Source organism: Medicago sativa, chromosome 8, assembly GCF_051527215.1.
Source record: "Medicago sativa cultivar Bolivia chromosome 8, Bolivia_mono, whole genome shotgun sequence".
Lineage (NCBI taxonomy): Eukaryota > Viridiplantae > Streptophyta > Magnoliopsida > Fabales > Fabaceae > Medicago > Medicago sativa.
The window spans coordinates 89,368,812-89,382,102 of NC_140756.1; the positions used below are offsets into that span (position 1 = coordinate 89,368,812).

Here is a 13,291-nt window from a genome sequence, read left to right on the forward strand (position 1 = left end):
CTTATTGGTGGTGATTGTGACAAGTTTACATGCGAATTCTGCTCTTTCTCCCAACAAGTTTTGCTCACTCCCAACTCAAGTTTCGAAAATACCCTTGCGTGATTTAAGTCACGCTAGTTATAATCATGCGTGACTTAACTCACGCTGTGCGACTTAAGTCACACATGTGTTATTCTTCACGTGAGTTAACTCACGCTTGGCTTAACACTTGCGTGAGTTAACTTACGCAGCTACTGATATATCAGTACATCATTGAATGTTGTCCTGATGTCCATTCAATGAAACAAGGTCATTAATGACCCGTAATCTTTACACACTCATAACTGAACCGAATTGCGCCAGTTTAACAAAAAAATCACACAATCGTACGTAAACGATCCAAATTACAAAAAATCATCGTTTTTCTCGCAATCACAAAATCACACATAAACGATCCAAAATACACAAATTCGCTGGTAATGACTCGTAATCATTTAATCACAATTAATGACACGTAAAAGATCCAAATTACATGAATTTGTCCTTAAAGTCCCAAAATCACATAACGATCCAAATTACCCAAATTCATCATTTTTCTCAAAATCACATAATCACACATAAACGATCCAAATTACACAAGTTCGCCGGTAATGACCCGTAATCACTTAATCACACTTAATGACACATAAATGATCTAAATTACATCAATTAGTCCTTAAATTCTCAAAATCACATAATCTCACATAAACGATTCAAGTTACACATAACACAGATTCATTTAAATTCAACATTACGGACACAAATTCGAACACATTACACTATTACACGTTCATATATATTGCACTTCAATGGATCAGACATAAAGATGTAAAATGTAATTTTCAACCATTAAACTAAACATGTAATCAACGTCTCTATCATCTTCGGTAAGTGTTGGAAAATACATTGTCTTCTAAAAGTCTTCTTCCTTATCCTCTGTCAAGTCCACCCATGGCACATATGCTACTACATGAGTTGTTCTTTGATTTTCACCAATATCGACAAAGTATTTGTTGAGTTGTGCATTCAACTCGTCCAACTTGTCGGTGGGGGTTAAAAAGACCTTGATCTTCTTTCTCGCGGCTTTGTATCAGACATGAGCTTTAATTGGAACTTGTGTATCTTGAGAGATGTTTCACTTCGCAACATATAATGAAATAACAAGTACGAGAATAAAATCAAATGAAAGATAAAATAAATAGTTGAATAATTAGAAACCAAAAAATGCGAGCAATAATTGGCGTGACATAACCGGCTACAAAAAAAAAATATACGTCGGTGTAAATATCGACCAAAAATAGGACAAACACCGACCAAAAAGTCTCATAACCTATCTAAGTAGTATAGTGATAGCGCGTAATATTCGTCTTCTTCCATGACTTCAAATTCCTGTTTTTTTTTTCTTCAGATTGAGAGTATCACAAATAATTGGATTGTACTCATTTGTTGGTTTCTTTGGCGGTTTCGGCTCCTTAGACACGAGGTCATTGAAGGCGGCTTGTTTATCCGTAAAAGCAAAATGTAATTTCTCCGTCTCACCAATCTTGTTGTTGTTCCATTCCCAACAAGACGGTGATAACGTACAACCTTCTTTTTAAAAAAAAAATGAAGAAAGTGGTCGAGAATTAAGCAAAGACACATGGTGTTGGAATGTGGGTTAAGTGGTGGAGCACCTCGGAGGGGGAAAAATGTGTGACATATACATATTTCGGGCAAAGTAAAATGAGCAACAACTCTATTGTAGCAAGTTGCAATAAAGTGACTCATATTCGGTAATGTCAACCACCTTATCTTCAAGCGTAATTCTACTTGGAGGGTAAAAATATTTTTGTTAAAAATTGTGTATCATAAAAAAAGTTATTTTATTTAGCTCAAAAAAAAAAAAAGTAATTTTATATTTTTTTATGGTATCTAAACTTTCCAGTCATTGTTCAAACCTTTCTTCTGTCATTCCAATTCGCAACTTCGCCGTCGCCGTATTGTCACTTAGCCACCCTATCACAACCGTATGCTTCTCTCTTCGCCACCCTTTCTTTGTTGTTGAATAGCTATCTATCCGTTGCACATCGTTCTTTTCCTTTCTCCTCGACAATGTTTCCTCTTTTTCTGAAGAATCTCTCCTTTCTCCCTTCTTGTCTTTCTCGCAAGGTTTTTACCAGAATTCAAGTGGGTCAGTTCTCATCATCTTCTTCTTTTCCTGAGGTTTCAGTATGGTGGCACCTTGACAGCTGTGCCGTGCCTTCTGGGGTTCAGTATTCGAAGGTAGCACCTTCAATTACGGCTGCCCTTAGAGCTAACGGGATTATGGGTAATATTCATATTCGTGCTTATGGCGATTTTAATTCTTCTGAGGTCGACAAAGAGGCTCTTAATTCAACCAACATTTCTCTACACGGATCCATTACCGATTCCTCTTCTGTCAAACAGAAATTAAATACCGGTGAGTTTTCCTTACCCTTCATTTTCTTTATTATTAGAACAAACTTGATCGCAGGGGACAACGATGATCACAACACACATATATATATATATATATATATATATATATATATATATATATATATATATATGAAAAATGCATGGTTAATTGACATAAAAAACAACAAAGTATTGTAGGCAAAAAGAGATCGCACATAAAGCGTCCTTATAATATAATAAGTACTAACAACATTAATTAGCGAACATTTTAAAATAATTCTTTGTACATTTGAAGTTACATTTATATCCGAACCCTCATCACCAGTCAAGAATATCTTTAGCATTTTCGACTGTGGATAATATATTAGCAATTTAAGACTACAACATCACATTAAATCGAGTGTGACGGACAGGTAAATCATAAGTCGTATAATATTGATTTTAGGATATGAAGAATATATGTTGTTATGAATTTTTGCATAGATAAATTAAGAATGTTATTAATATAGAAATTAAGTATTACACTTTTCTTTCAAGAAAGTGTTCCAGATACTTTTCATGGGTACATTGTGTTATAATATCTTAAAATAATCATGTAACAATTTTTTTTTTAAGAAAATAACAAAAATTATATTACAACTTATAATCAAACTTTACGATCTTCAAAAATTACTTTTCTTTGAAGAAAATAACAAAAATTATATTACAACATATGGTGAAACTTTACACCGTTAAGAGGAAAGCAAAAATAAAACTGACATAATTCAAAAGATCACATAACTTGCCTAAATTGTAAAGTCAAGACATCAATATTAAAACCAATACTACATGCACATAAAACTCAGATGTATAGATCTGATTTCACTCCAAGAAAGGGAATTGTCATCCATTAAATGGATGGCTTGCATAAGAGTTCCATCACCACCAATTGTATCGACAGAGTCCACATCATTGATAGGTTGTGTCAAACAACTTTCCATTTAATCAACTTTTCAAATGTTAAGACCTGCAATTTTCAAGCAGAATTAAAACTTCAAATGACACTTTAAAAACTACAATTATTCCTACCATAGTTACCATCCTCATAAGTAAAAGCATACTTTTGAAAGATACGCTAATACTATTAGTAATAACTACAATAACCACACTGAGTTTGCTGATTAAGGGAGCTCAACTATGGATGACAAAAAATCCATTCAAAAGTGAAAAGTCGGGGATAAACTTATCTCTCATGTCAAAAGTGAAAGCAACCAATCATTTTTTTTTTTTTAAATTGTAGTTATGACGTATGCATACATTTTGATAATTAGTCAACTTAAAAGTCAGGGATAAACTTATCTCTCATGCCAGATAGACTAAAGACTTCAAACAACTTTACCTACAAACACAACAAAATGCCTAAATGGTTCCAATTTGAATGATGAAAAGTAAAATCTAAAGAAGAAAGAAGCAACAAAAGTAATATAAAGGGTATCTTATCTGTCAGTGTTTTCCACTCCATAGGAGCAACATTATATTTGTTGGAAAGCACAATGAGGCTTCAATCTTACTCCAAGCAAAGTTCTCTGGTTGTATAAACAGGGCCTGCACATAGACAATGCCAAACCAAATTTGGAAAGGAAAAATAATCTAATAGTAAAATGTTATGGTTAATTTACTTGCAATATAAAACTTTAACCAATGGATCAATTAGTATACTTTTAATACTTCACATTTTTTGTAAATTTTCTAAATAAAGAAGTTCATATTTTATTTGAAGATAAACAGTAAAGTAATTTTAATTACCAAAAACACTTGTACTCAACTTGACATGAAATGCACTTGACAACTCAGAAAATTATGCCAAAGCTTGTGTGGAATAATCTTTTTCTTTTTTGGTTACAAAGCTAAACAAAGGAAAAGAAAAAAGAGGAACAGAGAAAAAGAAAAAGCTAGCTCCTGATAAAAAGGGCTCCTAATCTAGGGTATTTTAGTAGGGGTATTTTAGTTAAAAAAAATAGGGCAAATCTAGGGTTTGCTTGCAGATTTCTTTTCATTTGTATTTTTAAGATAAGATTAACCTGAATCCATGTTTTAATTTGTTTGTTGCAGTTGGAAAGAACAATAGGTATAAGCATTTTCTTATGGATCTTAATGATTGGGTTTCCGCAAATCCTCCACCCGTACACCTCTTTTTGATATTTGGTAGTGAAGAATTCTCTAGTAGTGGCATATTGCACCGGTTAAGAATGTGCAACTACAATATCTTGCTTGCATGTCCAGGAATGCCTCATGTTGCTCTTTGCCATGCACCAACTATAATGTGGGACTGGTCTTCGTTGCTCAAGGGGGAAGACCTTACAGGAAAACATTTCAACCATCCTCCTGATGGTCCAACTAATTCACGGTATGGAAACTCAAATGTGCCTCTTGAAAACCCCTTCTCACTTGTTGATTTGCACACATCTTCACAAAATGCGGAGGAGATCTACAAACCTACCTTGGACATAAAGTTAGGTGAAGCTTCAAAGTCAGTTTCTAGGCAGGTTATGAAAATATTGTGTTCGCACCCAAATGGGATCTCCATCGGAGATCTTCGTGCAGAGTTGACAAAGTGTGATCTGCCTTTGGATAAACGCTTCTATGGAAATAAAAAGTTTTCCGACTTTCTAGTATCTATGTCATATGTACAACTCGAGTATTTAGGAGGAGGTAATTTTTGGGTGCGCTTGGTCTCATCAACTACATCTGACAATGACATTGTTAAGTCTGATGATGTTAGTCCTGAAATTCTGGAAAAAATAAACCCTTCACAAAATCCTTCTACTTGTAATGATTCCAGCATATTGAAAAGCATACATGAGATTCCAACTACAAGAGAGGTTGATGAAGTTTGTCGTAGCCCAATTACTTCAACTTTCTGGAGTTGGTGGACATTTTGGCAAAGCAATGCTAAGTCCGAAGTAGCCCAGAGTGCTAGTCATTTTGAAGAGCCCAAGTCATCAGGACTGCAACAAAATCTTAGTCATCCTCCACAACCTCATTGGGGTAGCTTTAAATTTAGGGTTTCTGTATGGTGGGACTTTGACAGCTGTGGCATCCCTTCCGACATTAGCTTTTTGAATGTAGCACCTTCAATTATGGGAGTTCTTAGAGCTAACGGGATTAAGGGGCCTATTCATATTGATGCTTATGGCGATGTTTCTCAACTTTCAGAGATCAAACAAGAAGCACTTTTCTTATCCGGCATTGATCTCCACCACATTCCAGGTTCTTATCTAACCTTATAACTACAACTATTACCATATTTATTTATTTATTTATTTTATTTTATTTTGAGAAATTAAGGGGTGTATTGGTTTTGGATTTTAAATGACTATTTTATTAGGAAAAAAGACCAATAGATTTTAAAAGACTTTGTAGGGAATTCCATGACCTTCAAGACTCCGCACGGCTTACAAAACTTTTTTGTTTCGATTTTAATGGATTTGTATCATAAGACTTTATAAGCTTTAAAAAGATTTTTGGCCTTGTGAGATTTGACAAGACTTTCACAATTGTTAGCTTTCATTCAAAATTTAAGAGAATCAAAGACAAAAATAACAAAAAACGTTAATGTTGAGATAAAGAAAAGTAAAATTATTATTTAATTCACTGCAGCTTCATAGTCTCAAAGGCAAGCATAAACGGATTATTATGGCATAAACCATTTACATCAAATGAAACTTCATAAAAAAAACTTATAAGAGAGAACTTAATAAGATTATTATTGTGATAGAATTTTACTCTTTTTATGCGATCTCCATATTAGTTTTTGTTTTTCTATTTTTTTGTCAACATCTCTATATGATTATAATACCAAGGTTAAAAATAATGAGAGCACCTTACAAAATTTGCTGATATTGTAGTTTTAGAAAGTTGGTTAATGTTGTATTGATCTGAAATATATCTATATAGGCTTAAGAAAATGTCTATGAAGCAAGACACCAGTTCCAAGGGGTCCCATGAACCATTACTAATCATCTGAATCACACCAATTTATGAAAAAGTGCATTGTGACATGTGGTAATCGATTACCATGTTTTGGTAATCGGTTACACAATTCCAACGTTCAAAATTATTTGAAAAAATAAGTTGGCAATCAATTACATATAGTTGGTAATCAATTACTTGTAAAAATCAGTTTTTCAAGATTTTAAAAGCTTGCTTCTCATAGGCTCTTATATATAACTTAGAAAATGATTTGTGATTAAGTTTAAATGAATTTCTGAGCATTCTAAGTTATATAGATGTTGAAAATGATAAATCAAAGATAAAATCCATACTTACGATGATTCACACTATATAATCTAAAAGTCTTCATTTTCATCTTATCTTCATCTTGTGCCTCCTAGTTTCTCTTCTTTTGTGTTGTGTGTTTGTTATCATTAAAACCCAATCAAGTCTAAGAAGGAAATCTTCTTCACTGATAGCAAGATTAAGAAATTGAGAACATAATCAAGAGCAGTAAAGGAAAAGTTAGCAGCAAGTTGATCACATTATTTGCAATACATAGGAATGGAACAATGGCTATAATGATAGATAAACTTTGAGGAGAAAAAGGAAGAAAGAGATAGAAACACTCACTTGGAGAGGTCTACAAGCAGGGACTGATAGAGTTAAAAAGTCCCAATAGTTTAGGTGGTATTGTTTTATGGGTGTATTATTTATAGATTGTACTAAAAAATCCTACAAAATCTATCTAGTAAAATAATTCCTCAAAATCCATTTTTTTTAATACCAGCATATTTTGTTTTAAGTTGCGAAAAGTCTCAAATGAATACAATTGAGTTTTGTGGAACTCTTTAAAAAATCTTGAAAATCCTTATCACAAGATTTTGTAAAAAAAAAAAATAAAGTTTTCTTAAATTCCATTCCAATACACCCATATCAAGAATCAATTTTTGAAATGGTAGACGACTCTTTTGTAGCTTGAATGTAGTGGTTCTTATGGTTTGAGATGGATGTGCAGCTAACAAACGAGTCTTTGAATCCCCCCTCAAAAAATGAGTCTTATAATCTTGTCCAGATGAGGACTTACTGAAATGTTTCATTCAATCTTATCTTTTAAAATAGGGTTAATAGTGTTTTACCCTCCTGTAATATAGGTCATTTCTGGTTTTCCCCTTGTAATTTTTTTTTTTTTTTTTTAGATTTCATCCTTGTAATTTGAAGATTTTTTGGTTTTGCCCCTGTCAAATCTTTATGGCATCAAATTATAAAATTTATGGTACTTTCGCCCCCTGTAATTTGAGTAAATTTCGGTTTACCACCCTATAATTTGAGCAAATTTCGGTTTACCCCCTGCCACACCATCAATTTTGTACAGTTAAAATTCATGAAGGTCCAAAACCAAAAATCAATCTTCAAATTACACGGACGGAATCTAAAAAAAAATGTTTACATGAGAAAACCGGAAATGACTTATATTACAAGGGGTAAAACACTATTAACCCTTTAAAATAATAATGACCTTTAACTACTTTGTTACAGGTGGAAAGAACAAGAACAAATGCTTTGTGGATTGGCTCTCTCAAAATCCCTCACGTAGACACCTTTTTTTGATATCCGGTGATGAAGATTTTGAATTCTCCAGCACAGTGCATCAGAACTGGTGGAGGAGGAACGACAACATTTTGCTTGCATGTCCAGGAAAGGCTCATGGTTATGTCACTAAAGTAGCAACTATAGTGTGGCAGTGGTCTTCAGTCCTCAAAGGGATATATCTTACTGGAAAATATATCAAGCATCCTCCTGATTGGTATATTAAGGCGCGGATGCGGGTGCCTCTTCAATATCATCCCGAGTGGTATAGAAACTCGAAGGTGCCTCTTGAAAACACCTTCTCAGCTTCACAAAATGCAGAGATCCACGAACCTTCCTCGTCGTACATAAAGTTATTTGAAGTTCGAGAGTCGGCTTCTAGGCAGGTTAGGGAGATATTGAGTTCGTATCCGAATGGGATCTCCATTGGAGAACTTAATTTCCAGTTGAGAATGGGTTTTGGTGGAGGGCCTGGAGGCTTATGTGGATGTAAAAAGTTTCCCGACATTCTAGCATCTATACCAGATGTACAACTCTTGTATATAGGAGATGATAATTTTTGTGTACGTTTGATCCCATCAACAACATCTAATGTTAAGAAGAAGAATGAGCAGAGGAATGTTAATCACTCAGGAAAGCTTGTGTTATTTTTCTACAGGTTCCTTTTGGGATGATGTGGAATCTTTTGTTTTCACATCTAGAGGATCACGTCTTCTTTCCCGATCAAGAAGCAGGTTTGCTAGTTTTCTAGTACTTTATGACCTTCCACTATTTACGATGATCATTGTGTAGCTACTCACTTGTTGAAGGAATAATTCATTGCTAATATTTTGCTACATGTTATTTGTGTTGTCAGGGAGGATCTGGCTCATAGATTACAAAAGCATGGACCCATGTTTTTTGTCTCACTGAAAATAAAATCCTTCAATTGGTGGAATTGTTGATAGTAGAGAAGAAATGGTTGGAGGAAAGCCCGTCAGAAGAATTTCCTTTTAGGCTAACTAAATCAGTTTAGAAGAACTAATTGATGGGCTAATCTCATGGTGCAGATGCCTTGAGATCTCTCTCTAAATAAAACACCACAGTCCAACTTGCAAAACTCATTCAAACATGATATGAAGACAAAATGCAAAGTTAAAGAGTTCCTAAAGTAAACCGGACATGAGTTACTTGCTTCACTCATTTATGTTTGTCATTGTGTATTATATTTGTTTATTTCAATTCATATTTCATGGGTTACAGTTGAATAAATTGAGAAGATATTTATTTTATATATCATTTTTATTGTTGGTTGCTCATTGAGTCGGTGCTATTTTTGTTGATGTGTTTACGATATTTTTTTTCTTTCAAGTAACCTAGTGGCTAGAATTATCTTTTTCAAGGTGAATAAGTAGGGTGTCTGAGGTTCTAAGTCTACTAAAACCTTTTATTATATTAGGCTGCAAATATGCTTAATTCTTTTACTAGTAAATAGGTTTAATTGCTATTTTCGTCCCTTAACTATTTTATTAGTATCGCTTTGGTCCCTTAACTAAAATTTGATTTATTTTGATATCTTAACTTTCTCTCCATTACTTATTTTGGTCATTTCAGTTAAATTTAATTAAAAAAACGTTAGGGTTTGTTAGATCATCATCTTTATTCGACTTCTTCATCATCTTCATCATCCACCTTCATAAAAACATTCAACATAAAACCCATAAGAAGAAAAAACCCAGAAAAACTAATAAAATTCTTTCTCTCCCTCTCTCCTCCCCCATGGCCTCTCTTTCACCGGCAAATCAAATTAACCTTTAAATATTGAACTTTCCTAATTCACTCACCCCCAATTCGAATTTTACAAATTTTTAAGATCCAGATACAAAGAAATTCAAATTCAAATTTCGGTTTCAGCAAATGGTACAAAGAAATTCAAAGAACTTCAACTCTATTTCTCAATCGATTTGGGTTGAGATCTCAATTTTCCCCAAACTTCTTCTTCTTCTTCTGACCCTCTAACTTTCACAAACCCTAATATGTTGTTTTTGCTACTCATTTTTCTGTTGGAACTTTGATGATAAGAAAAACGTTTTTTTGACAGAAAAAATTGAAAAAAAAAGCGATAAAATAAGAGTTAAAATATCCCCAACAGGCTGAGCCGGTTAACAAGGAGAAAGTCTATCATGCTCGCAAACACAAATGAATAGTGCTTGGTTTTTGATGTATGTGTGCCCAAGTACTATTCATTTATATTTGTGTCCATACAAGAATGTCTCGTTAACCAGTATAAAATTTTAAAGAATGCCTAATGTAGGTTGATATATGAGCGATTGTGTTGATGGCGTGTGATAGAGCGACTGTAGCTAGCAGCACTCATATTTATTTATAAGTACTTGGTTCATTGGAGGTGATCTCTGATACGTATTATGCACCGATACTTACCCGATACGTATTGGGGGAGTATCCGATTATTAGAAGTATATTGATTGACAGGTTGATCAGGATTAAGTTCAGAAATACCTCTTAGAAGATACGAAGGTAATATTAGTATATTACAATATGTTTTAATTATATATATAAATATAATTCATGTATCTCTCCGGTGATCTTAGGTAATTTGTCAACAAGATGGAGACTTAGTTACAAAAGTTTCCACATAAAAACATCCTAAAATTGGTTCTGCATTATGAACTAGTGTTCGTCTGTTTGTTTCTTTATTGCGGTAACATGTGTAAATTTTGATGTTTGTGAAATTTTAATTAAAATTATAAGTATAGATGTTTGTGACTTTGAAAACATAACAAATTATGTTTAACTTTTTTCAAAAATATAACAAATACAATATAAATTCTTAATTTTTTTAATAATATTAACAATATAGTATTTTTATAAGAAAATTTGTTTAAGTGTATAATTGAAATAATAAAAAATCAAACCCAAAATCTCACATTCCATATATATATTAATTGTCCCAGTGAGCTTAGCTCAGTTGGTAAGAACAATGCATAATATATGTAAGGTACGGGGTTCGAATCCCGAACACAACCAAAAAAAAAATCTTAATTATTTTAATTAAAATAAAAAATTACATAAAAAATGAATTATTTGAATTAATAGGATGGGTCTCGTGAAAATTATCATATTCCAGATAACTTTACTTTATAAGGCGACTTTTTAGAATGCACAAATTGTTAAATTTGTGTACCCATACACAAACATACTTTTAACCTTAGATTTACTATTTAAAAATTGAATGGCTTGGATATTGTGATGGTCTATATTTACAAAAGTTGTTTATAACGTCATTCTTAATGAAAATGAATTTTTGGGATTGTGGTGTATTTGTTTATTAAGCTTTTCTTATAAAAAAGTATACATTGATTAAAAGTTAAGCTTTTCTTATAAAAAAGTATACATTGAAATGTTAATAAAGGAGAGTTATTTCTTCGTCACTAATAAGGCCTCATTTTTTATTAGCAGCGTGAATCTACTTCTTTTATTTGTTATTGTTTTTTTTTTTTTGAAGAAAATATGCTTATAGCATTTCATTAGCAATCAAATTGTTTATACAATCCGGTATTTCAATATAAGTTCGGAAGCTAGATGAGGAAGTAGCTGCTTGAGCTAACTCATGCGCAACCACATTCGCTTGCCTCCTTATAAACTCAACCCGAGAGTTTGTTAATTGCAAGGAACAAAATTGTATATTGCTATCCATAATGACTCCAAATTCGGTGATATCTCCTGTGCACACTTTTTAAATATACAGGTTGTAACAATCAATTTTAAATATACTTGCATAATTTTTTTTCTATATTTTTGTTCCTGTGCACACTTTTTTACATGTTCTTTGCACTTTTTTTTTTAAAATAATGTTCTACACATTGTTAATTATATTCGAGATATTGTCAGATATTAAACATGAACACCTCTTTTATATGAGATTTAAAAATTGGTTTGTAACGTTATGAGAGTCTAACTTCTACGGATAAAATGAAATTGATAGAATTTAATATTAGTTAATAATTTATATTTTAGGTTTGACAAGTGAATTTTTTTCATATAAAGTAGGTTTATGGGTGCACATGATGTCAGGTATTGAGACAAATGTAAAAGAATTTCATAAAACTAAGAAGAAAAAAAATGACTCAAAAAGTAAAATATAAATTCAAAAAATGAATTTTTTGTACAAATAAAATATATAAATAATTGAATTTAACTTTGTTAATACAGAAAACAAAAGTTGACAAAAAATAGCAACCAATATATATATATATATATATATATATATATATATATATATATATATATATATATATATATATTACTGAATAAATGCATCCTAAAAATTCATATTTCTTTTAAGATCCATTTTTATAAAGTAAACAACCTTTGTAGACCACATGGTCTAAGCATGCCTATACATGAGATCCTAACCATTAAATTTTCAAGTGATAAATCAAAGGTTCAAAGAGTGATTGTGTATGGGTGCACAAATTTAACAATTTGTGTACCCTAAATATAGGTGCAGTTTAGAATGCACAAATACAAGATTTGTGCACCATGCAAAAGTTGTGCATATAAGAGCTGAAATCAATTCTGGACCGTTGATTTATTATTATTATATTTCAACGGTTGAGATCTGTGTCAATATTGTAACAGGTGACCTGCTGATTTTAATGTGATGTTGGGTACATGCGGTCCCACCAAGTGATTAAATCAGAATATTTTATTCATTTTTTTGGTGGCTTGTATTGGGCTTGGGCTGAACTATTTTCTGCTACCTTGTAGTAACATGGGCTGATATATTTGCTGCAACATATACTTAGACGAAAACTATGAAAATAACTTGCATTTTATGCTTAATTATTTTTTTAGCACCTGAAATTGCATTTTGTATGTATATTGAAAAATCTGAAAATGTATAAAAATTAGGTAGAAGTCATTTTAGTAAATTGGACGCTTGTAATTGGATTTTATTTTATTTTGGAAAAATTATGATATGAATAAATTGTGAGTAATATTTGGCTAATAAATACAAAATCCGGTCGCTATTATAAACAAAATTTAACATTTTAGGTTTTTGTATGTGATGTATATTGAAGACCACATAAATCATTTAGTAATTATCGATTTTTCAGTTTTTGTATTTTGATGAATTTCAGTTGTTGTATTTTTAATCTTGAGTTTTATTAATAAAATTGTATTATGTTATTTTCTATATATAAATATAAAATTAGTTTTGTCGTTATAATGTAACTAGCAACAGACCCGTGCTCCGCACGGGCTGACCCTTAAATTTTGATTTATGCGT

At 32.1% G+C, this 13,291-nt stretch overlaps 1 protein-coding gene across 1 annotated transcript; it reads left to right on the forward strand.

Annotated features, from left to right (window-relative positions):
* Positions 1 to 1,944: 1,944 nt before the first annotated feature.
* On the forward strand, positions 1,945 to 9,296 carry LOC146903024 (uncharacterized). The gene is made up of 4 exons (XM_085739349.1): positions 1,945 to 2,458; positions 4,528 to 5,685; positions 7,948 to 8,732; positions 8,855 to 9,296. Exons 1-3 carry the CDS (start codon positions 2,110 to 2,112, stop codon positions 8,670 to 8,672), a joined length of 2,232 nt encoding a protein of 743 aa, XP_085595475.1. The 5' UTR covers positions 1,945 to 2,109; the 3' UTR covers positions 8,673 to 8,732; positions 8,855 to 9,296.
* Positions 9,297 to 13,291: the final 3,995 nt, after the last annotated feature.

Coding starts and splice junctions, on each gene's coding strand:
- LOC146903024 (XM_085739349.1), top strand. CDS start 2,110: ATGTTTCCTCTTTTTCTGAAGAATCTCTCCTTTCTCCCTTCTTGTCTT. Junction 2,459..4,527: donor CAAACAGAAATTAAATACCG/GTGAGTTTTCCT, acceptor TGTTTGTTGCAG/TTGGAAAGAACAATAGGTAT. Junction 5,686..7,947: donor TGATCTCCACCACATTCCAG/GTTCTTATCTAA, acceptor ACTTTGTTACAG/GTGGAAAGAACAAGAACAAA.